The 22,673-nt window shown below is 36.8% G+C and overlaps 1 protein-coding gene across 1 annotated transcript in view; it reads right to left on the bottom strand.

The window, feature by feature from the left end:
• IL1RAPL1 (interleukin 1 receptor accessory protein like 1) overlaps positions 1-22,673 on the bottom strand; it is a 144,892-nt gene that overhangs the window by 26,968 nt on the left and 95,251 nt on the right. The window contains exons 3-4 of the mRNA XM_024754554.1: positions 16,975-17,107; positions 14,705-14,850 (exon numbers count right to left, since the gene is read on the bottom strand). Of these exons, the coding sequence (XP_024610322.1) occupies positions 14,705-14,850; positions 16,975-17,107 (279 nt within the window). The remainder of the gene's footprint in view (positions 1-14,704; positions 14,851-16,974; positions 17,108-22,673) is intronic.

The raw sequence follows: 22,673 nt of genomic DNA, 5'->3' as shown, positions 1-22,673 counted from the left end.
GGCCACAACAGTGAGAGGCCCGCGTACCGCGAAAAAAAAAAAAAAAAAAATCTTGGTGATTCCACAGAGCTAGAGACTATTAAGGCAAAAACAATAATAAAACCGTATGCTGGATCATTTCCCTCAAAGGACATAACAGAAAAATCCATTTCTTATCCCTTTTGAATCTTTTTTGACCACTCTCTGTTTTCTGAAAACATAAAAATGTTGAGGAAAATAGTGGTAAGTTTGCCTTCCTTTCTCATTTTGTAAAGAGATACTCACCAAGAATTTATCAACATTTAAGTTTTTTCTTTTTCTCCCATCAACCCTCTATGAAGGAATAGGCATGCTTTGCGAACTACCAATGGCAGAACCTACCATTCCTTGATTCCTCCTAAGGGAACAGAAAAAAGTTCCTTAAGCCACGACAAAGTTGAGAATAAAGTAGGTGGCTCATATGTTTTAGTGGCCTGTGTCGTCAGGATATATGAAAAGTCTGTCCTCATTAATGAATTCTCTTTTACCAAAACAGCGATAACACTGCCCTGCTTCACAAAGAGTAAGGCACTATCTTATTGTCTCACTCTATGTATTGATTTTTGGTGTGCGAAAATTAGCAGTGGTTTGAGAAAATGCAAAAGTCAAGGTGTCCCCTAACATGCAATGTTTTCTAATACAGACAGATATAAAGTGGAAGCAAGAATACATTCAAGGAAACAGATTTTTTTTTTTTTTGCGGTATGCGGGCCTCTCACTGTTGTGGCCTCTCCCGTTGCGGAGCACAGACTCCGGACGCACAGGCTCAGCGGCCATGGCTCACGGGCCCAGCCGCTCCGTGGCATGTGGGATCTTCCCGGACCGGGGCACGAACCTGTGTCCCCTGCATGGGCAGGCGGACTCTCAACCACTGCACCACCAGGGAAGCCCAAGGAAACATATTTTAACATACTTTTAAAATGTGGAAATAACTTGATTTTATAGCAAACAGATTAATGGTAGGTTTCCTGTAAGAATTTTAAAATTCTTCAGACTATCAAAATACATTTACTTTTTCTCACCTTTTTTCCTGACTCTATAAAATATGTTTACTGTAAAAAGTTTGAAAATCATATAACAATAAGAAAAATAAATTAAAGGTCACATGGAATCAGACTGCCCTGAGATAACCACTATTACTACTTCAGTTAAATTTTTTTTTAATGCATCTCTTTCTAGTGTATTAGGTTTCAATTGAACTTAACAGGGGCAAGTGACCTATAGTTTTACACGCTAACACTTCAAAATAGCTTATATTTTGCCTTTTACTCTGGACAGTTTGGAATAGAGTTATCCAAGGTGGTTTATAATCTGTGTTTTGCTAAGAGCCCTTACGGCAAACTCTTTAGCCTAATTAATTTTTCATTCACCTGTCTGTTTACCCAATCATCATTTATAGATGCCTAGTTCAGCCAGGCAAGTCTAGCAGGAATTATTTAACACCAATAGGGAGTTTTTCTCTATATAAATAATAACCATGTTTTTTTGCAACAGTTTACAAACATTCCCTGAAAAAGCAGGTTAAAACATAATCCCAGGGGCTTCCCTGGTGGCGCAGTGGTTGAGAATCTGCCTGCCAATGCAGGGGACATGGGTCCGAGCCCTGGTCTGGGAAGACCCCACTTGCCACGGAGCAACTAGGCCCGTGAGCCACAACTACTGAGCCTGCGCGCCTGGAGCCTGTGCTCCGTAACAAGAGAGGCTGCGATAGTGAGTGGCCCCCGCTTGCCGCAACTAGCCCTCGCACAGAAACGAAGACCCAACACAGCCAAAAATAAATAAATATTTTAAAAAAATCATAATCCCACTTTAGAGAAAATATGGATTTCAAATTTCAAATTTCATTTAGTCTAATTGCATTGTTTTACAGACAAGGAAGCTAAACTGGTCTGAGAATAGTTAAAAGTTGACAGACTTTCCTGGCAGACCAGTGGTTAAGACTCCGTGCTTTTACTGTAGGGGTGCGGGTTTGATCCCTGGTCAGGGATCTAACATCCCACATGCCACGTGGCAAGTTGAAAATTATCAACTTTTATGGGACTACTGAGTTGCCACTGACATTAATCTGCACAAGATGATGGCCAATACGGAATTCTGTTGTGACATCTTTAATGTATTCCTTTTAGCTACTTTTGATAGTGATATAGTTAAATAATATAGATGCATTTGTTTACTTGGGGAGAATTAGAAATGTACCCAAGCAGTTGTGAGTCATTACCTTGAAATGGTGAAGTAGTATAAATGAGTTTTCAAGTTATATTCACTTAATATTTCATACTAGAATTAGAATTCCAAACTGATTTAAGTCAGGCAATTTAAGTATCACTCTTTAGCTTTTGATAACGGCCTCTTCCATTTTAGTTTCCATGAATTTGGTAACCATTACCAGTCAGTACTTTGATCTGCCATAGCATACCTTAAGGAATTATAATTTCTATTCTGCAGTTACAGGAACTTATCTAAAGATCTGAGTCAACTTTACAAACACTTAAAACTATAAGAAAATTCCTGGAAAGAGCAACTGTTTCATTTCACTTTCAAGATTTGCAAAATGAGGTACAATGACTCAAAACTCTGAGAACCTATAAAATCTGATGAATGGGCTAATATATACTATCAGTCACCTGGAGTTTAATATGTTCTTACAAGATTACTGCACTGTGGCTTAAGGACAATTAGTTAACAAATGATAAAAATGAAGAACAATGACATTAAGAGACTTGCTTTAGGTCACACACAAGTGAAGAGTCAAATACAAACACTCTCAAGTAACTGTCCATTTCTTCATCCCTGTTCACAATTTTTCAGTCAATCCTCATTCATATCAAATTCTAATTCATGGTAATGATTCCTGGGTGATCTTTAAAATGACCTTTTTGTGCTTTCTTAAATATACCACTGGATTTATTTTTGTGAAGTACAAACAAAATCTATTTTAATAGCATTTAAATGTCCATCTTTAATTTAGAGAAATCAACCTCCAGATATATCATCCTTCATAGAACACATGCTAAAAATAGTATATGTGCCCTAAAAATAGAGACTAATAGCTAACATATTTCTTAGAGATGGCAAATGTAATTCTCAGCACTAAAATCTAATACAAGTTACCATGGAAATTTATTGGAAATCAACACGTTTTTTCCTACTATATGACCTGAGAGAGTAGTTAGCATTTTTTTATGTGTCACGTCTAACTTCTCACTTTACTGACCTGGTTGTCAAAGTTCGATATATAGGGAACTGCTTATTAAAAGTTATACCTTGCATTTTTGACCCAGTTGTGCCATTTCTCAACCGAGTGCAGGAATTCACAGCCATAAAAATGCACAGCCATCTTCCTCTCCCCAACAATGTTGCTTTCATGCCCCAGGATGGTGATAGACATCCCGCTGGCAGCAGTGACTCAACTACTGAGGACAACTAACCCAGTGCCTTGCCCAGAGCTGGGACTTAATTCATATTTAGTGAATGGGAATGATTTATTGCTTTCTCATACAACAGCATTATATGAATCATCTTTAACCAGCAGTGAAGTGAGACTTTGAGCAGTATATGAAGAATTGTCAGTCAATAGGTTGTCCTGACCCAGAAATAATGAGAATATTAAGGTAGTTCTGAGAAGTAAAAGTGAATGGTGTGTTGGTGGGTAGTGGCCATGGATATGCTATTCTGCTTGTGATCTCTGATCACATATGTGGAATTGTGCTATGTGCGTGCTCAATGATATCTGTAGGCTTCTTGCAAATATCTTAAACTGAATTATTATTTTCTAAAGTGCCTGTGTGTTACTTTCCAAGACAAAGATCTGAGTTCCAGTGAATTCCCTCTGCTATCACTGTAGGTTTACTTGTGTTTTTATAACCTCTTTAGATGCTAGAAAGAAGCCTGTAAAAAATGATTTGAACTTCTGAACACATAGGAACTGTTTATCCAGGTTCTGTTACTGTGTTATTTTTTTCTTTGCCTGTTTTGCGATATCATTGACCAATAATATGTGGAGGTTCAATCTTCACACTGTCTGCCCTTCCTTACTACAAATAATTGAAATTTAGCTGAATACAAGTGTTTAAAAGAGGAAGTTAGGGCTTCCCTGGTGGTGCAGTGGTTGAGTGTCCGCCTGCCGATGCAGGGGACACGGGTTCGTGCCCCGGTCTGGGAAGATCCCACATGCCGCGGAGCGGCTGGGCCCGTGAGCCATGGCCGCTGAGCCTGCGCGTCCGGAGCCTGTGCTCCGCAACGGGAGAGGCCACAACTGTGAGAGGCCCACGTACCGCAAAAAACAAAAACAAAACAAACAAACAAAAAACCCCCAGGAAATTAGCAGTACTTACTGCCCATCATATATCTTGTTCCTCCTTGGGAACTGCTATTTGCACAGGCTGAACACTGTATACAGCCTATTTGCATAGATTGAAATATATGTATATATCCATATATAGGTTGTTGAGACATCCCTAAGTGGATTTCCTTTTTAAAAAGGGATATGGAGGAACTGTGTCCAACACTGAAGGCCCTCTTCATTTAAGAGGTTAATTATTTAATACTTGAAGACAGTGCTCTTTCAGACATCTCTCTGAGTAGCAAATGTGTTCTATAAAGCACAATTTCATTGAATACATGAGGCAAGTAACCTCATTAAGACTAGATGTGAGGGCAATGTATAAACGTTCAAACAGATTCAAAGGTGTTGACCACGTAAAAAGAATGAGGCAATTAGTTAGAATTAGTCCCAGTGACTGGCTATACCCCTCTTTCATCCCTCTGTGATGGCAACAGTGAACTCAAGAGAGCTAGTTGCTTTTCACCTGTTAGATTCTACCAAGTTTATTAGAGTACCTATTGCTTAGGCAAAGACCTTGGTATGCCAACTGTGGTCCACAGACCAGCAGCATCAAGAAACTTGTTTGAAATTCAAATCTTGAGTTCACCTCAAACTAATGATCTTTTTGCTGCACCACGCGACATGTGGGATCTTACTTCCCCAACCAGGGATCGAACCCATGCCCGCTGCAGTGGAAGTGCAGAATCTTAACTGCTGGACAACAAGGGAAGTCCCAGATGAGTGATTTTGAATCACTTTTTAACAAACTTCCTAGGTGATTTCTGTGTACTGTAAAGATTGTGATAACAACCACAACAGAAGATGGTAAAGCTCTGCTCTAGGGACTTTGGGTTGACTTTCCAAGAGTGGCGTAGGGGAGCAAATTTTGCCACCCCAAAATGTGTCTCTTTGTTATGAGGATCAACTTAGTCTGGTTATTTTTTTTATTTTTTCCGGTACGCGGGCCTCTCCCTGCTGTGGTCTCTCCCGTTGTGGAGCACAGGCTCCGGACGCTCAGGGTCAGCAGCCACGGCTCACGGGCCCAGCCGCCCTGCGGCACGCGGGATCCTCCCGGAACGGGGCACGAACCCGTGTCCCCTGCATCGGCAGGCGGACTCCCAACCACTGCGCCACCAGGGAGGCCCTAGTCTGGTTATTTTTAAGAAATAGAAACTCAGGAAGTTTTTCTTTTTACGTCTGTCTTAGTTGCCTAAAATAATTTAAATAAAGGACCTGTTCCCAGAATAGAGCTATCACCAGAGATACCTGCGAAGATCGTGGGCGAGGGTGTGGTGAGGTAGACCCAGCTTGCCTTTAGGACCAGTGGGAATATTCTCTCTGGGGTGTACATTACAGATAGGGTTATTTTTATATCTCTAGATGGTCATGCCATAATTAATTTGTAAAAGAGCTCTATTTACTCAGTTTAAAGTAAATGCTTACATAAATTATTTCTAAATGTCATAGGAACTAACGCAAATGTTTTTTAACTTCATGTGATCTATGATTAATCTTTAGTCAATAAAAGCAAATTTAAACTTACTGGTTTAATTAAAACAGGTGTATCTTTAGAGTTATCAGCATTCAGTACAATACTTTTATTCTACCTAGGTTTACTAAAAGTCAAATAAGTTCATGTTATCTCTGCTACAAAATTTGTCAACAAGAAAAATAAGATGGCTAACTGCTTTAATGTCTCATAAAATCTTCAGGGGTAATCTAAGTGCGATTATTAAAAACAAATGTATTAAATAGATGTAAATGAGATAAGAGTTTTCAGGTGAACTTTCTAAAACGATGATTGTTTACTTAAATAGTTCCCCAAATCTTTCTGGTAATTTAACACCCTTAGGGTTTTGCTAGATCAAATTAAATGATGGAAATTCATTAAATATCTAGATCATCTCCAAATAAGATAAAATAATAAAACATTAATTATTGAACATAGTCTTATCTACTTTTGACTTCCTATTGCGGAGAAACTAAAGATGAATTTCAGTCTTTTAGTAACCATGTCTTGTGCCACATTGAAAGATTGCACTATTTAAAAGAGCATATATTTCTAGAAATTATAAAAGGTATTTTTAGGCACAATATTGTAAATCAACTATACTTCAATAAAAAATTAAAAGAGCTGAAATTTTAAAAAAAGTGTATTTATAAATTTTCCACACCACAAAATGCTAATGTAGTTCACAATTATTTCTTTGTTTTCGCTAGAAATTAAGGTTTCTAATTATTACATGTGATTAAGGATACTAGAGATAAGGGAAACAATTCTGTATGCAAGGGAAGTAAAATGTATTTTTGGGTAAGAAAAGGCATGAGATAATGGAGATGCATTTTTGTTGAGAGAAATAAAAGTGATTTTTGTCCTAGAGCTGATTATTTCAAACTGGGAAAGAGAAAAAGGGGCAAACTAAAGTGGCCATAGAAAATTGTAGAAGTTTTGTGAAAAAGGGATCTTGGGAAAGAAATTTTATGTGTGATCAAGCTGGCTAAGATTGGGATAAATTTAATTATGTGAATAAATTTCAGTATCGAAGGTACACTTGTACAAAATTAGAATTTGGTTTTGCTTTCTGTTAAAAGCACAAAGGTTTTTTTTTAGATCATTGGTCTGCTCTTAATAATCAATTGTAAGCAAATATTTTCTTTATCATTAATGGCATCTGTCTAGAAAAACAAAAATTCTATGTTTTATCTTTATCAGGTCTTTGACTATTTAGGAAAGAAACCCGAGTCTCTTCAAATATTATAAGAGCTAAGTTTTTTTACAACTATTTAACTTTCTGTATTTGCCTGTGAAGTCTTTGTCATTTTGATTAAGTGAATAACTAAGTATTGTTTCATAGTGACCTAGGATCCTATTTGACAAGTGTTTTAAAATTTGATATTTTTGACAAACTTCCCCCAAGTAAAATTCTGATGAAGTCTTATTGACCTGGAAATAATTTGGGGGTTTTCCAAAAGGCCCCTGGAATACCTCAAAATATTTGCTTTCTCTTCTTATAAAAGAGAGATATTAAACTAATTAGGCTTATTGGGTATGCTAAATGATATGGGAAGCATTGTCAAATAAGTGATGATAAATGTTCTTAGGTTATATTATTTGGGTAAATGTTATTAATATAAATGTTCTAGAAATTATATAAAATTCATAAAATTCAGATATTTCCTGGTATAATGTTATTAGCCATAATTCTAGTTATTATCTTAAAACTTTATATCACAGAAATAATCAAATTTCCTTTTCAATTGCACTACAGTGAATCAGATCTTTAACCATGCCATTTTAAGACTTTTGTCATTTATAGACAATTATTGTTTTACTCTGATGCTTTTGCAAACAAAACAAAAACTTCATCTTCAAGAAGATCCACAGAAAGGACTTTTTGACAATGTATCTTTCTGATAACTTTCAGATGATACCACTGAATTGGGTAAGAAATTACAGAACTCTAATCAGAAAACTGATGGCTTCACAAAACTGCTAACAAAAGATAAGAGCAACAAGAATTAATCACATGGGACTGAATAAATTGATGAATATGATTATAATTTTGGCTTTTTTGTCTGAACTATAACTACATTTTTAATCTTTGTTTTTCAGATATAAGAAAACCTTTAATCTTACACTATGACTTAACAGCAATTCAGTAAGTTATATCTTTATAAGCAGAATTGAAACATTTATATTTTTCTCCCTACCTGATCCCTCCAGAATTCAGAAACTCATGGTGAATACTCTTATTTTCAGGGCATTATAGTTATATTTACATAAGTTCAATAAGAATCTGTTCTCCTTGGAACAGGACACAATTGGAAATTTGTTATATTACCAAGGTTTTCACTGGAATGTCTTATTTGAGAGAGACATGCCTAGACTCAGATATGACCAGACAGCTTTAAGGAACTAAGGTTGACTTTATGGAGCCAATAAGGCCCTTTGGAAAAACAGCCTGGCACCTTGCTTACAGGGTTCCCGGCAGCCTTACCAGGGGAGTAAGGCAGGTCACTTCCTGGCAGGTGCAGGAACCTCAGGATATTTTGGGGACCTCAGAAAGAGAGGAATTCACCCAAAGCTACAGGTATTATAGGCAAGCATGATGGCAAGTGTTTGGCTTGGCTTCCTCACCTCAGGGGCATTTAAAGTTCAATCTGGAGATTCCTTACTGAACTTTAACCATCCCATACATCACATTTATGTGATGATGTACAAGTTAAAGATATAAGAGAGAAGTACAAGTTAAAGATCTTTATTAAGAATTTAACATTTAGTTAGGAAAACAAACAAAATAAAGGACTTCCAATGACTATGCCCATATATAAATTAAATACTAAGAGCTCTGGCCCACATGATTAACAGGAATGATAAAAACTGAAGGGCTTATCATTCTTGGCTCTCAATATGGGTGTTGTCCTGGATCATTCCCTTGTTACTTATTAATTGAGAAATAAGCTAATCATCAGCTAAGAGTGGTCCTTTTCTTTCCTAACAAAGATGCTGCTTGGATATTCCAATTCACACTTAGGAAAACAATAACCAAAAGGACTGAAAGGCAAAACTATGCTACGTAACAAATATCCATGCTGTAGCTGATCAAGAAAAACTGGGATCAACAGACCTTTGAAAAGATATTCCACTGTTGAGGCAAAAATAACTTGGAGTTAACCTCACTTAAATCATATATTCTATATCTGAGGAAACAGCTCAAAAGTTTAGTTTTCATGCCTGTAATTTTGGTGGCAGTCAAATAATCTTGTTGCAATGTTCATATCAAGAAACTCAAAGGTACAAAATCACTAGTACCAGACAATTTGTGCTCTTGGCATTCATAATAGCCTCCAACGTGATTTTTATTTATTTGTTTTGGTGTTAGTTGTCAAGAAAAAAAAAAGAATTGAGGTCAGATTAAATGTCTTACATTACTGAGGAGCAGAGAAGCAAGAAAAATGTTACAGGCTAGAATAAAACTTTGACTTCAAAATGTCAGACCTTATCCAAAGAGAGAATTTGTTAAACCTGATGGCTCTGATTTGGAGATGCTGCAGCAACATAACTAAAGTTCTTTAATATTTTGGCATTGCGCAAGCAAAGAAGAGGGACAGAATATACCCTCCGAAAATATGCCTCTTTGATATAAACATTATTTAAGGCTGATTATTTTTAAGAGACAGCAGACACAGGAGAAGCTCTAAAAACCGAGTAGAAGTTACTCTTTGTAAGAGATATTTACATTTATAAAAGAAATCCTCATTTGTAAAGGTGTTTCCCTTGCTGTACCAGGGAGAGGATGACTCTGAATCTCCAGAAACTCATCAGTGGAGAAGGCAGAGAATTAAATCTGCAGAACAACCATGCCGATGGTTACTGTGCTTTTCCTGGCCACCTCCCTGCTCCCCAACACCTTGTTTTGTCTTTAGCTGGAGATGGTAATTAAGGTGCTGGCTTGGGCCACTTCAGGGAGTTACTCAGCTTTCCTGGGTTTCTCCCATGTATACAGGAGGAATATATGCTATTAAATTTATGTTTGTTTTTCTCCCGTTAATCTATCTTTTATTACACGGTGTGTCTCAGCCAAGAACCTAGAAAGGTAGAGGGAAAATGATTTTTCCTCCCCCACAGTAACGACTCAGTAAAAGTGACTCTTCTGTGGATGTCTACTCAGTTTTTAATGGGTCATGGTCTTTTTAGGGAGATGCAGCCATAAAGAGATGTAGGAGGTTTTGATGTCTGGGCAAAGTTTGGCTTTTCCATATTCTGAAATCAATGGTCGAAGGTGTCAAAGGATGAGCCCCGAGAGAGCTTTAAACAGTTCTACAGTCTTACTGTATCTCTCAGCAAATAAATGCACTAGGTAAATACCAACAAGGATAGGGGCACATAGTACAAAAATGATTCATTATAAGAAGGGATAAGGACTCCACTGGGTCTAAATTCATCTGGCTTTAAAACAATGCGTCATAAATGATGTGCATGTTAATTACATTACTAAAGATATTCCGAGGACTAGGGAGTTTATAGAGCAAGTCTAATTCCCATTGATTACACTCTTTGGAGGGAGAGAGGGAGGGAGGGAGAGAGAGAGACTGCACATGCAACAATTAAAATGTGTTTGAGGGGGAATAGAGAAAAACTAGATATTTATCATTATTAACTAGTGCTAGTCTCTGAGGTAGATACTTTGCCAGTCCCCAAACTACTTCATGATGAATGAAGTGCCATAATATTGTAATCGATATATCTAAACATAACCATTTACAACAGGACTGTTAATGAACATTCCCTTAATGTGACAGTTTCAAAGCCAAACATTCCCTAGAAGCACAATTCTATCAATACATTAGAAGTGCTTAATATCAATATAATTTAAAAAGCAGATGATGGCATTTCAAATTATATTGGTTCTTATTTCCTGTTCATTTAATTTTATGAGTGCCAGACACATAGTAGGTTCTTAACAATTATCATTAAATGCATGAATAAATAAATGAAGATCTCCTTTCGGACAGCACATTCGAACTAAAGTAAATCTGTTATAAAGAAAAATACAGAATCAATGGAACAAAATTGCTGGAGCTACAGCTGACCATTTTAATGAACGATAGATTAGATTTCAGGGAGTTTTTAATGGAACACATTATTGCTGCATCCTAAATTAGCCAGAACATCATGTAGTTGGAGTAGAAAAATCATGTAATAGCTGCTAACGTTTACTAGGTGACAAATATGTGTCAGACATTGTGATACATATTGATATATATTCATTTATTAAATCCTCACAGCTACTCTACATGGAAGGTACTATTATTATTCTCCTTTTACACAAGAGGAATTTGAGGCTCAGAGAATAAGGGATTTGTCCAAGATAGCATAGCTAGTAAGCAGAGAGTAGGTTTCATACAGACAGCCTTGCTCCAGAGTCCAAACCCTTAAACATTGAACTACTTTGCTCCAGACAGTAAACATGTCCACGCTGTGAGGTCATCCAGAATTAGAGTATGGACGAAAAACTCAGCGGATGAGTAAGAAATTTAGGACTGCCTGATCGGTGCAAGAGGGGCTAGCCCAGAGGCCAGAGCGCAATGCTGCTGAGTATCCATCTGGAGAATTGTGTTAGAGAAATGGAAAACATAAAAATGAAAGGAAAATAAAAGGTCGGGGTTTTGGAGGGAAACTGAAGGTCAGTGTTTGATGTGTGGTCGAATCGGGTAGCAGCAATTAGGAATCTAAGCAAAGACATCTGGGTAAAAGATTCAGAGACATATATGGAATTCAATTCAATAGGCAATGGTGGAGACAAGAAAGAGTGAATGTTGGTCTACTCTTTGCTTTGGTTCTTTTTGGAACAAGGATCTAACCCTCAAGCTTGTCAGGCCAGGGACTAGAGTGAGGAATAAGAGGCAGGGTAGTCATACACTAATATGGCCCCATGGCCCTTTGTCTCTGTTTCACTGTATAACCTAGTTCTCTGTATAGCATGTGACATGATCCTAACTGTCCAAGTACCTTCCCTGGCTGCAGGAATCAACAACTCTGAATATTCCCAAGCAAGGATTTTCCTTTTCTTTTTTAAAAAATGTATTTATTTTAATTTTGGCTGCGTTGGGTCTTCGTTGCTGCACGCGGGCTTTCTCTAGCTGAAGTGAGTGGGGGCTACTCTTCGTTGCGGTGCGCGGGCTTCTCATTGCGGCGGCTTCTCTTGTTGCAGAGCACAGGCTCTAGGCGTGTGGGCTTCAGTAGTTGTGGCACGGGGGCTCAGTAGTTGTGGCATGGGGGCTCAGTAGTTGTGGCTTGCGGGCTCCAGAGCGCAGGCTCAGCAGCTCAGTAGTTGTGGTGCACGGGCTTAGTTGCTCCGCGGCATGTGGGATCTTCCTGGGCCAGGTCTCAAACCCGTGTGCCCTGCATTAGCAGGTGGATTCTTAACCGCTGCGCCACCAGGGAAGCCCCTCAAGCAATACAGTAACACATCTGGTCATTACATAATTGCTAGCATGACAGCAATTTAACTCTTTCAGGGACCCTATGATCAAAGACCCAAACTATCAGCTCACATGTGCTGTGTCTTGACCTTCTGAACCTTTCAGGGCTGGGGAACTTGCAGTTATGCCATCTGTTAACTAGAGTCCTTTGTTTTTCCCCGTAGATGGTTGGGGTAGACCATTCCACACTGCTGTCATTGTGAATTGATGACTTATTTGCTGCAGCTCCCTTAAAAGGAAGGTGAACACTAACTTTAAGAGGGACTTTTGGAGAACATGACCTTGAAGAACTCTTTTTGGCTTCTTAATGCTTTTATTTTATTAAGAATAAAATGCTGTTGGCATAAATACATCTTTGAAGAACACTGTGGAAGATCTAAGTATTCAAGAGTGCTCTAACATTGTCCACTACTTTCTTCTTCATTTTTGGGGAATTAGACAGTATTGGAAAAGTTTTTTCAAACAATTTCCTTGATTCCTCAGTTATTTATTTTTGTAGTACTGGAAGCTTCTGTAGCTATGGGCAACCTAACCTTAGGCCACACATGCTAAAAATAGCGTGGGGCTGTGTGCCCCTTCCTGGCTGTGTGCCTGGCTGCTAGAAGAGAGTTTGAATAATTGTATCCTCCTTGGAAACAACCCAGCTTCCGTACTTTAACTGTCACTCCTACTTTGTCCTAAAAAGAAATATATGTTGCTCAAGAGAGTAACCAGAATGGTGCAAGTATTTTATCCACATAAAAGAAGAATGAATAAAAGGAACTAAAGAAGTTGAATCTAGGGAAATGAAGGCCCAGAAGGATTATGGTGACGGTCCTCAAACTTTTGAAGGGCTACTTTGGGGAAGAGAGATTCAAAGTGGGGTCAAGGAGTAGACAGACAGTGAAATAGGAATGCTTTCTAATAGTTAGGTTTTTCCAAAGATAGAATTGGCTTCCTTGAGGAGGAATGTGATCCAGTATAAGCTGACCGATCGATCACTGAGGAAGATGTTATGGAGTAGTTCAATTACACATTTAAATTGCTTCCAACAGTGAGAAGCTATTTCTGTCCTTTTATATGTATAATATTTCTACTCTAAATCCCTTCATTGACTGAATATATGTGTTAAGCTAGAGAAACAAACAATCATATTGCTTACTAACTGCTGCTTACCTTTTCCCTCTGTTAACATCCCCCCAAAAGTAAAGTATTTTAATATTATAGTCACCTTGACAACAGAAGTGCCTGTTTTAATAGCTTTCAGTAACATTATTCAAAGAGAATCTATTGTCCACTAAAGTGAGGGGAACAGTCTTCGGCATTCTCTTTCTTTTCCAACCTCAAAGAGTTTAGGATTAAACATGTGCTTTGAAATTAAAATCACTGTGAATCTGCTGAGTAAGAGAACATCCAGAAAGTTTTCACTTAGCATAATGTAGAAAAAATATATTTTTCTCTGCGATGTACATGAAAAGTTTCACCAACTAAAAGGCATGGCTCAAATTTTACAATCTTCTATAATTTCAAACAATTCAATATCTATTTATATATATTTTATCCCTGTGTGTAAGGTGTTGGGGTTGCTGTGGAATCAGATTTAGTGAATTGCTATTCATGAATAATAATTGACAAATAATTCATTAGCGAATTATTATTAATCATGGGAGGATATTACACATGTGAAACTTATCCAAGGCAGAAAAAAAGTCAAAAAGAACTACAGTGGGGAATCCATTGGACATAATTCTTACACTCAAGGAACAACCTTCCAATAAGGAGCACAATCTTTGACTTAAAACTGTCCTGGTTATTTTTAATTGGCTTGCCTATTTCTTGCCTATAGAGTAGCATCTAACTAAATATTTCCTGTGTACAGGCTCCATGCCAAGCTCTTCACATTTACTGTCTTCTTTCATCCTTAAAACACACTGAAGAGTTGATATTATTATTTTCCCCATTCCATATTATCAGAAAACTGAAGCTTAAGGAAGTTAGATATCATTCCTAAGGTTATATAGTTGGTATTAAAACAGAGCAAGGGGGACTTCCCTGGTGGTCCAGTGGTGAAGACTCCCCGCTTCCACTGCAGGGGGAATGGGTTCAATCCCTGGTGGGTTTGATCCCTGGTTCAAGAACTAAGATCCCGCATACCATGAGGCGCGGCCAAAACAAACAAACCAACAAAAAAACAAAGCAAGGAATCTGAGTTTGACTCTAGTGTATGAGCTAGTCACCTATCTGCTGTGTTACATGTTTTGATGGCCCTAATGCTAATGTAATTATTTTATTTAGAATAAATTTACATAAAAACAATTAAAAAACTTTTTGCTTCCCAATTACTTCCCTTCCATTAAAGGTTAAGTCAACCACTCAAGCTTAGAAGGTTACACTCACCCCGTTTGTGAAGGAGAACACTGGCATGCCGACGTCCATTTCCATTTTCAACATAACAGGAGTAATTTCCCAAGTCACCTTCTTCTACAGAGTCCACAATTAATGAGATGGAAACTTCCTGTTCCCCAAGATGCTCCTTGAGGATTCTAAAATATAAAGCGAAACGAAACAAAAAACCCCACACAAACATACACATACATGAAAAAGAAAAACATTTAGATGAATCTGAATCTGATGTGAAAAAACCTACAGCATCTGTGCTTCAAATTTGGTCATGGATTAATGCTATCTTAATTAAATTATATCATGCCCTTTTCTTCTTCACTTCTAATAAGGAAGCTTGTCTTTGTAGATGCTAATTAAGTTGCAGTTAATTATCTCTCTTAGCAGGACAATCACACTATCATAATAAAGAGGTGAGAGAGACCTTGAAGAAAAGTTTACAAATTGCTTTCCCTTTAAGAAGAAATATGATGTAAGGGTGAGATAAGAAATTCTAATGTCTTCGGCTGGAGGACTAATTATCTACCAGGTTAATTTAAAAAATTAAAAGGAAGAATAGAAAATTTCTGAGCTATTTTGACATTTCAATTGAAACCTCTAGCCTATTTTTTTAATGGTGCAAATCAATTCCTATTTTAAAGGAAACATGAAATTACAAAACTGTAGACTAAATGTTTGATGAAGTGTTTAATTCTGACATTTAAAATTAATGGTAAACGCTCACTAATCTCAGTGTCAAGGATTTTAGCAATCTTTTTAGAACAAATGGAAAACTTCAAAGTAAGCCTCCCTTTCCTTGCTCACAAAGTTTCCACCTCTACCCTCCCACCTGCTTGGTAACTCATCTCTGCACAATACTTCCTAATGCAGAATTAAAGAAAAATACCTTTCTAGAACATTCCCTGAGCACCCACAACAGGAGAGAGGGGAAAAGCTAGGAGGTTTATTATCGTTCTTTAACCTTAGCATTTCAGAGTGTATGGGTATGAGATAATAGTGAAGCTTTGAACATGAGAAACAGCAGAGGAACATTTTAGTACATACTGGAGAATTGCTCATTTGGGCATTTCAGAACCCAACTGCAGTGCAATATTCTTGTGTATTTGTTGCCAGGAAGAAAATTCCAGTAGAAATAATCTTATATGACAGTTCTATAGGTTTTTATTTTCTATTGAAAACCTTTTTCTCTTATACCTTTCATCAAGTTTTAAAACTCCTCACATTTAAGAAGAAGAATTTAGTTTAAATGCTCATCTATACCCAGAAGAGGTGATATTTAGATGGGAGAATGTTTACAATTGATCAGTATTTTGATTCACTTATAGCTTATTTATTAGTGTATTTGCCAATTTACATTATGATTAAAGATGACTATCTGTGTATAAGCCTACTTTGGGTCATAATTGAATACCTCAATATTTAAAAGTAAATGAACAAATACATTAATTATTTTTTTAAAAAAGCAAGAGGTTTAAGCATGATGCCCTCAAAATCGACTGTATTTTAATTATTCACTATTATTCCCACTATATTAATGTTTAGACCTTAAAGTCAGACTAAAAAAGGTGATAAAAACATTTTTTGTATGCTTTATCATTCCTATCGAGTGCTTTATAGTCAACATGATGCCTGAAATATGTAAAAACATATAAAAGGAAGTTAGAAAGATTGTGTTTGGTTGAATCCTAGAAACCTGTTAATATCTTCTCTCAACAATTAAGAAAAAGAGCTTTTATAAACCGAAGGCAGAATATCACATTTTCCTTCTGTCAATGGACACTTAGGTTGCTTCCATGTCCTGGCTATTGTAAATAGAGCTGCAGTGAACACTGTGGTACGTGACTCTTTTTGAATTATGGTTTTCTCAGGGTATATGCCCAGTAGTGGGACTGCTGGGTCATATGGTAGTTCTATTTGCAGTTTTTTAAGGAACCCCCATACTGTTCTACATAGTGGCTGTATCATCTGATCTCAGACATTTTCCATATTTGATGCTATTTTGGTCTCTCTCACACTCAGTTTATTCTTTAGTGAAAAACTCCTTTTTAATTCTCTTAAATTCTTTGCAAATGGCACTCCTGTTTGACAATTTCATAGTCACTCTCGCAAGACTATTTTGCCTCTTTGCCACTAAATGTTGCAATATTTTTATTATAATAGTAAAACACTCCCCCAAACCCCTTCTTTTCTTTTAGTTCACTTTCTATTCACTAAGAGAACAAAAGTTAATCTTGATTGTATAAGTTAAAAGACAAAAATTACTTTACCTAATGTCACTTTCCCAAACTCGATTTTCATCCAGATCTTCAATAAACTTCTCTCCTTTCATCCAGTATATTAAAGGACTGACATCTCCACTGTACCCAAAGAAAGCTCTGCAGGTTAGATTAGCTGAATCGCCTGTTGAGAGAAGTGATGAAAATGTGTTATAAAACTGTTTGTACACTCTTATTTTAGGCAAAGTGGCAGGTAACATTTTAATCACTTCATTGTTTTAATGAAACATCTTTCTAAAGTCACATTTTTCAGATGTTTTCTATCTTTGTCAAATTCATGTGGGCTTTTGACAGCTTGTTTAGCAGAAAGTGAATTACTTATAAGATTTTGAAGAACACTGGTTGGTTATTTCATAGAAGGTTCTTCCATTTAAGTTTGCCTGATATTTCCACATGATTAAATTGAGGTTATGAATTATTGGGAATGGTACCATGGAGGTGACGTGCCCTTCTCAAAGCATGATATCAGACAGTACATAATGTTGATAATATAAGATTTTATAAAGCAGGTAGAAGATGTTTCTCAGTCCTGAATGTGGAAAACAGAAAGAGAACAAAATCTTTTCATGGGAAAGATATGAAATTGTAAAATGCAGGATCCCCTAAAAATGTTATTAAAATATTTGTACTACATGAGGAATAGCATTTTAATTAAGGAAACCAACACACGCTCAGGTAAAAAAGCGCATTAAAATACAAATGAACAACTCCTGAGAATAAATATTTGGGATGTTTATAAGATGTAAAATCAATAATACTACTGTGGAGATGAGTTTCTTCCAATATGCTACTCAAGAGAGACCACTATAATGGTGAATACAGATTGGTTGATTACTTAATAAGGTAAGTGGAGGTCCCTGACTAAAAAGTGGAAGCGAATTTAATGCCTGCAGAAAACAAGGCGTATTTCTGGACAGGTGATGTGATTTTGCAAACACCTGGTTTCCCCAAGCCTCAGGCGGCATTAGAGAACTGAAATACACCAGCACCGTTATAGTTTTAAGGTCTTGCTGTCTCCAAGTAGAGCTAGAAAATGCGGGGTGGGATAGAGACCTGTGGAGACCTACTCCAGCTTAGACTGGAGCAGGGGAACTCACAAGGATGAGGACTACATGAAGGGCTGAAAACTAGGCTCCAGGGATACCTTTATAGGCATCTGAAGTAAGGAAACTTTCTTCATAAGTTCCTGAGAATATTCTAGAGGACTCTGACAACTCTGACTTTAAGGTGAAGAGAACGAGGTTCCTAAAGACTGCAAGCCTCACAGCTAAACTATGAGTTAATAGTGCACACCTCGTGAAACAGGGCTTACAAGTGATTCTACAATATGAACCCAGAGCAAAGCACAATGCAGTTACAGATGCATTCTTTCTAAGTCCTGGTATGGGTCAACCTATATGTAAAATTTATTCTCCAAGTTCCACAACAAGAAAATTTTTATTGGATAAAATTTGTATTATTATTTTACTTATGTCCACTGTGTAAGAATAGCTCATAACTAAGTTCTTGCTGTTCTAATATTTCTAAGGTGCATGATATAGCCTTTCCTTTTATGTTATGCTTGTTTATGTCTGAATGTTCTCCAACTAAGTGATTCCTTATGGACTTTGATTCTATATACAATAACCGTTATTAGTGACCAGATAAGTCAAGTCCAGAAAATGTCTACAAACTTTTAAGAGGCAAAATGCAGCTTTTTTTTTTTTCTTGCTGTACGCGGGCCTATCACTGCTGCGGCCTCTCCTGCTGTGGAGCACGGGCTCCGGACGCGCAGGCTCAGCGGCCATGGCTCACGGGCCCAGCCGCTCCGCTGCATGTGGGATCTTTCCAGACCGGGGCACGAATCAGTGTCCCCTGCATCGGCAGGCAGACTCTCAACAACTGCGCCACCAGGGAAGCCCAAATGCAGCTTTAAATAGGTTCCTTTACTATTAATTTTGTTTCTTTAAAATTTATCCTTCTTTCATCTTTTTTTTAAATACAGCAGGTTCTTATTAGTCATCAATTTTATACACATCAGTGTATACATGTCAATCCCAATCGCCCAATTCAGCACACCACCATCCCCACACCCCCGTGTCTTTCCCCCCTTAGTGTCCATACGTTTGTTCTCTACATCTGTGTCTCAACTTCTGCCCTTTAAACCGGTTCATCTGTACCATTTTTTTAGGTTCCACATACATGCATTAATATACGATATTTGTTTTTCTCTTTGTGACATACTTCACTCTGTATGACAGTCTCTAGATCCTAGGGACAGATGATGCACTTCCACTCAATAAGGATAGATAGAGATTCATAAGCACAACCAGGAAAATTAGGAAAATATAATTAGCAAATTTTGGTTAGAAAATTAATTAGGCAATTAGGAAACAGGAATTAGGAAAATAAAAATAATATGACTGTGTCTGTAACTCAGGCTGATGAAGCAGGACATGCCAGTTACATAACAGGCTTTTAGCATCTGAGTTTTATGAGTAGTCCATCCATGATCTATTTCACATTCTCATGTTTTTTAACGTTATATTCTTTGCTTTAAATTCTCCTCATTTCCACCTAGTAAACTACTCCTCATCCATTAAGTCCCAACTCAAATAGCACCTCTTCACTCCGTCTTTTCTCCTCTCTAGTCCTTGGAACGTATCTGTACTTTATCATAATATATTCCTCACAATAGTTGGTTTGTTTGCATGTCTAGTCCAGCAACTAGGATATTCGCTCCCCAAAGGCAGAAATTACATCTGTAACTACCTTTGTATATTACTAGACCCATTACAGCGTGTTGAATATATTAGCAACTCAATAAATAATTTCAAATTAATAACCTGCTTAATATCTCTTGTACTTGCATTTTTCCTTGATTTCTTTTTTCAAAGCTTCATTAATTAAAGGTTACATGTCTCCAGCCTATCTCAACAGGCCAAGTCTATCTTGTAAACTAGTCTTCAACATTCAGAGCCTCCTCATTCAGGCGTTAATTCTCTTGCGGGTCGGAGCTGGCTCACACCAGCCTGTTAAGAATCAGCTATTACATTTTTCAGAAATTCTTTAAGCAGGTTGTTAAACATAGTCATTATTAAAAATTAAATTATAGAAACTTATAATTAAATATACTATATTAAAAACTAAGGTAAAAAATACCCCAAACTCTAACTCTCCTATTTATTTTTCCATATTCTTCTTCTGTGGTATTGGTATGGCAGAAATACCACATAATAGTGTATTACCGAACATCTCTTCCCAAATGCACAGTAAGTGAGATTATGTTAGTAGCCAGCAATCAGCCATGGTGAGAGTATTTACCCCACGAATTGCCAAATGCTACAAATCAGGCTATGATTTACTGTTTTGCTGATTGTCTGTACTTAAGACAATATGGAGAAAATGTTAATAATGCAGATTAAACTTCAAAGTGTCATGTCTATAGCTGTTACACTGGTAACACTGCAAACATAAAAAAATTCCTCTGGCATCCAAAAATTATCATCTAATTCAGCAAAGGATTTGCTTACAGCACTGATGAACAAATGAAGTTCTGACATACATCTCCAATGTTTCACTCTTATTTTCCAATATAAATGAAAATATCAACCACCTATATGGTGGTGAAATTCTCAGAATGACACTGGGAGAGCCAATTGTTAAACATTTACCAGCACACCACTTTCTATTTTCATACCTCTTTTGAGGTATATTTCACATATCCTCAATTCACCCACTTAAAATGTACAATTCAATGGTTTTCAGTATATTCTCAGAACTGTGAAATCAGCAGCACAATCAATGTATATGAGACTTTCATCACCCCAGTAAGAAATCCTGAACCAACTAGCAGTCACTAGTCAGTTCCTCCCAAACCCCTGGGCCTTGGCAATCACTCACCTACTTCTACTTTCTGTCTCTACGGACTTGCCTATTCTGGATATCTCATATAAATGAAATCATACAGTATGTGGCTTTTTGTTTTTGCCTTCTTTTGATTAGCTTAATGTTTTCAAGGTTCATCCATGTCACAGTATATATCAATACTTCATTCCTCTTTATGGCTAAATAATATTTCATTGTATGGATATACCACATTTTGTGTATCCATTTACCAATTGATGCACATTTGGGTTGTCTCCACTCTTTGACTATCATGAATAAAGCTGCTTTGAACACTCGTACAAATTTTTGTGTGGACATATGCTTTCATTTCTCTTGGTTATATGTCTAGGAATGGAACTGCTGTGTTATAATTCTATGCTTAAATGTTTGAAGAATTGCCAAACTGTGTTCCAAAGTGGCTGCACCATTTTACGTTCTCACCAGGAATGTATGAGAGTTTTAATTTCTCCACATGCTTGCCAACACTTGTTACCTGTCTTTTTGATTATAGCCATTCTAGTGAATGTGAAGTAGTATTTTTGTGGTTCTTACTATTAATATTAAACCAAAAATTTATTATTACATATAATTATTTTATTAATAACCAGTGTTGTTCAAAATTATAAAAACACTATCAAGATAAAAGGGCTTTTATTAGACCACAGAATGTAATTATCAACATCACACCTACAATGCTTATTTCCCCACTTTTGTGCTATAGGCCCTGTGATGTATTTATAATTTTAGTTGAGAATTTATAGGAAATGAATAAACTATTGAAGGCTTATGCTTTTAAAGAAAAATGATATAAATGCTCAGAAACTGTACCAGACTTAACTCCAGGCAATGTGTTATCAGAACTGAATTATGACCTGGAAACAAAAATTAATTTCACATAATACAACAAAAAAAATTGGGATTTATTAAAGAGTTAAATATTATTATAAAATGTATATACAATCTAGGAGAAAATATATTATTTTATAAATCTGTAGAGGCAAAAAACTCTTTTCTTAGAATTAGAGCCTAGAAGTAACAAGAAAGTTCACGACTGACAGATTTAAATATATAATTAGAAAAGCTTCAGTAGAACAGAAAATAATACAAAGACAATTAAGACAATAGTGAATGATCACAAATTTTTCTTTATTGTGTTTGTTGTCTAATGTGTATCTGAGTATGCTTTCAATTAAAAAGGAAAAACAATAAAAGGATGCAGCATAGTGCCTAGAAAAATCATTAATAGATTATTCCAGATATTCAACTTTAAAATAATCATAGCCAGATTTTTGGTTTTGGCTGCACCATGTGGCATACAGGATCTTAGTTCCCTGACCGGGGATGGAACCCGTGTCCCCTGCAGTGGAAGCACGGAGTCTTAACCAATAGACTGCCAGGGAAGTCCCCATAGCCAGATTTTGAGAGCAACTAGAGGAAAGGTTATTAGTATTGCAACTCCTCATGCTACCATTAACCTTGTTTCTTCTAGCAAATTTCCACTAACTTTCAGGCCAGAGTTTATTTTATACACTCATATGTTCTACAATATCATTTAGTTTAGATGAATATGGCTCCAGATATTATATTTTTTTCTTTACTGAAGCCAGTGAGTCTCGAACTTACTGTCAAAAAAACTTACTCCCACTCTCCCAAAAGCAGATGTTGACTCAGCAAGTGTATAGGGTTCCAGGGATTTTCATTTTTAACAAGCACTCCCAGGTGATTTTCATGCAAGTGGTTACAGTTAACTGTCTGGAACAATTTCTTTTTACCTTGAACTCTGTTTAAATTGGAGTTGGGGCTGAGAAAAGCAACAAGATTGA

This window comes from Neophocaena asiaeorientalis, unplaced genomic scaffold, assembly GCF_003031525.2.
Source record: "Neophocaena asiaeorientalis asiaeorientalis breed wild unplaced genomic scaffold, Neophocaena_asiaeorientalis_V1.1 scaffold893, whole genome shotgun sequence".
NCBI classification, from domain to species: domain Eukaryota; kingdom Metazoa; phylum Chordata; class Mammalia; order Artiodactyla; family Phocoenidae; genus Neophocaena; species Neophocaena asiaeorientalis.
The sequence above is the reverse complement of the archived record's forward strand: the minus strand, read 5'-3'. Positions and strand labels throughout refer to the sequence as shown.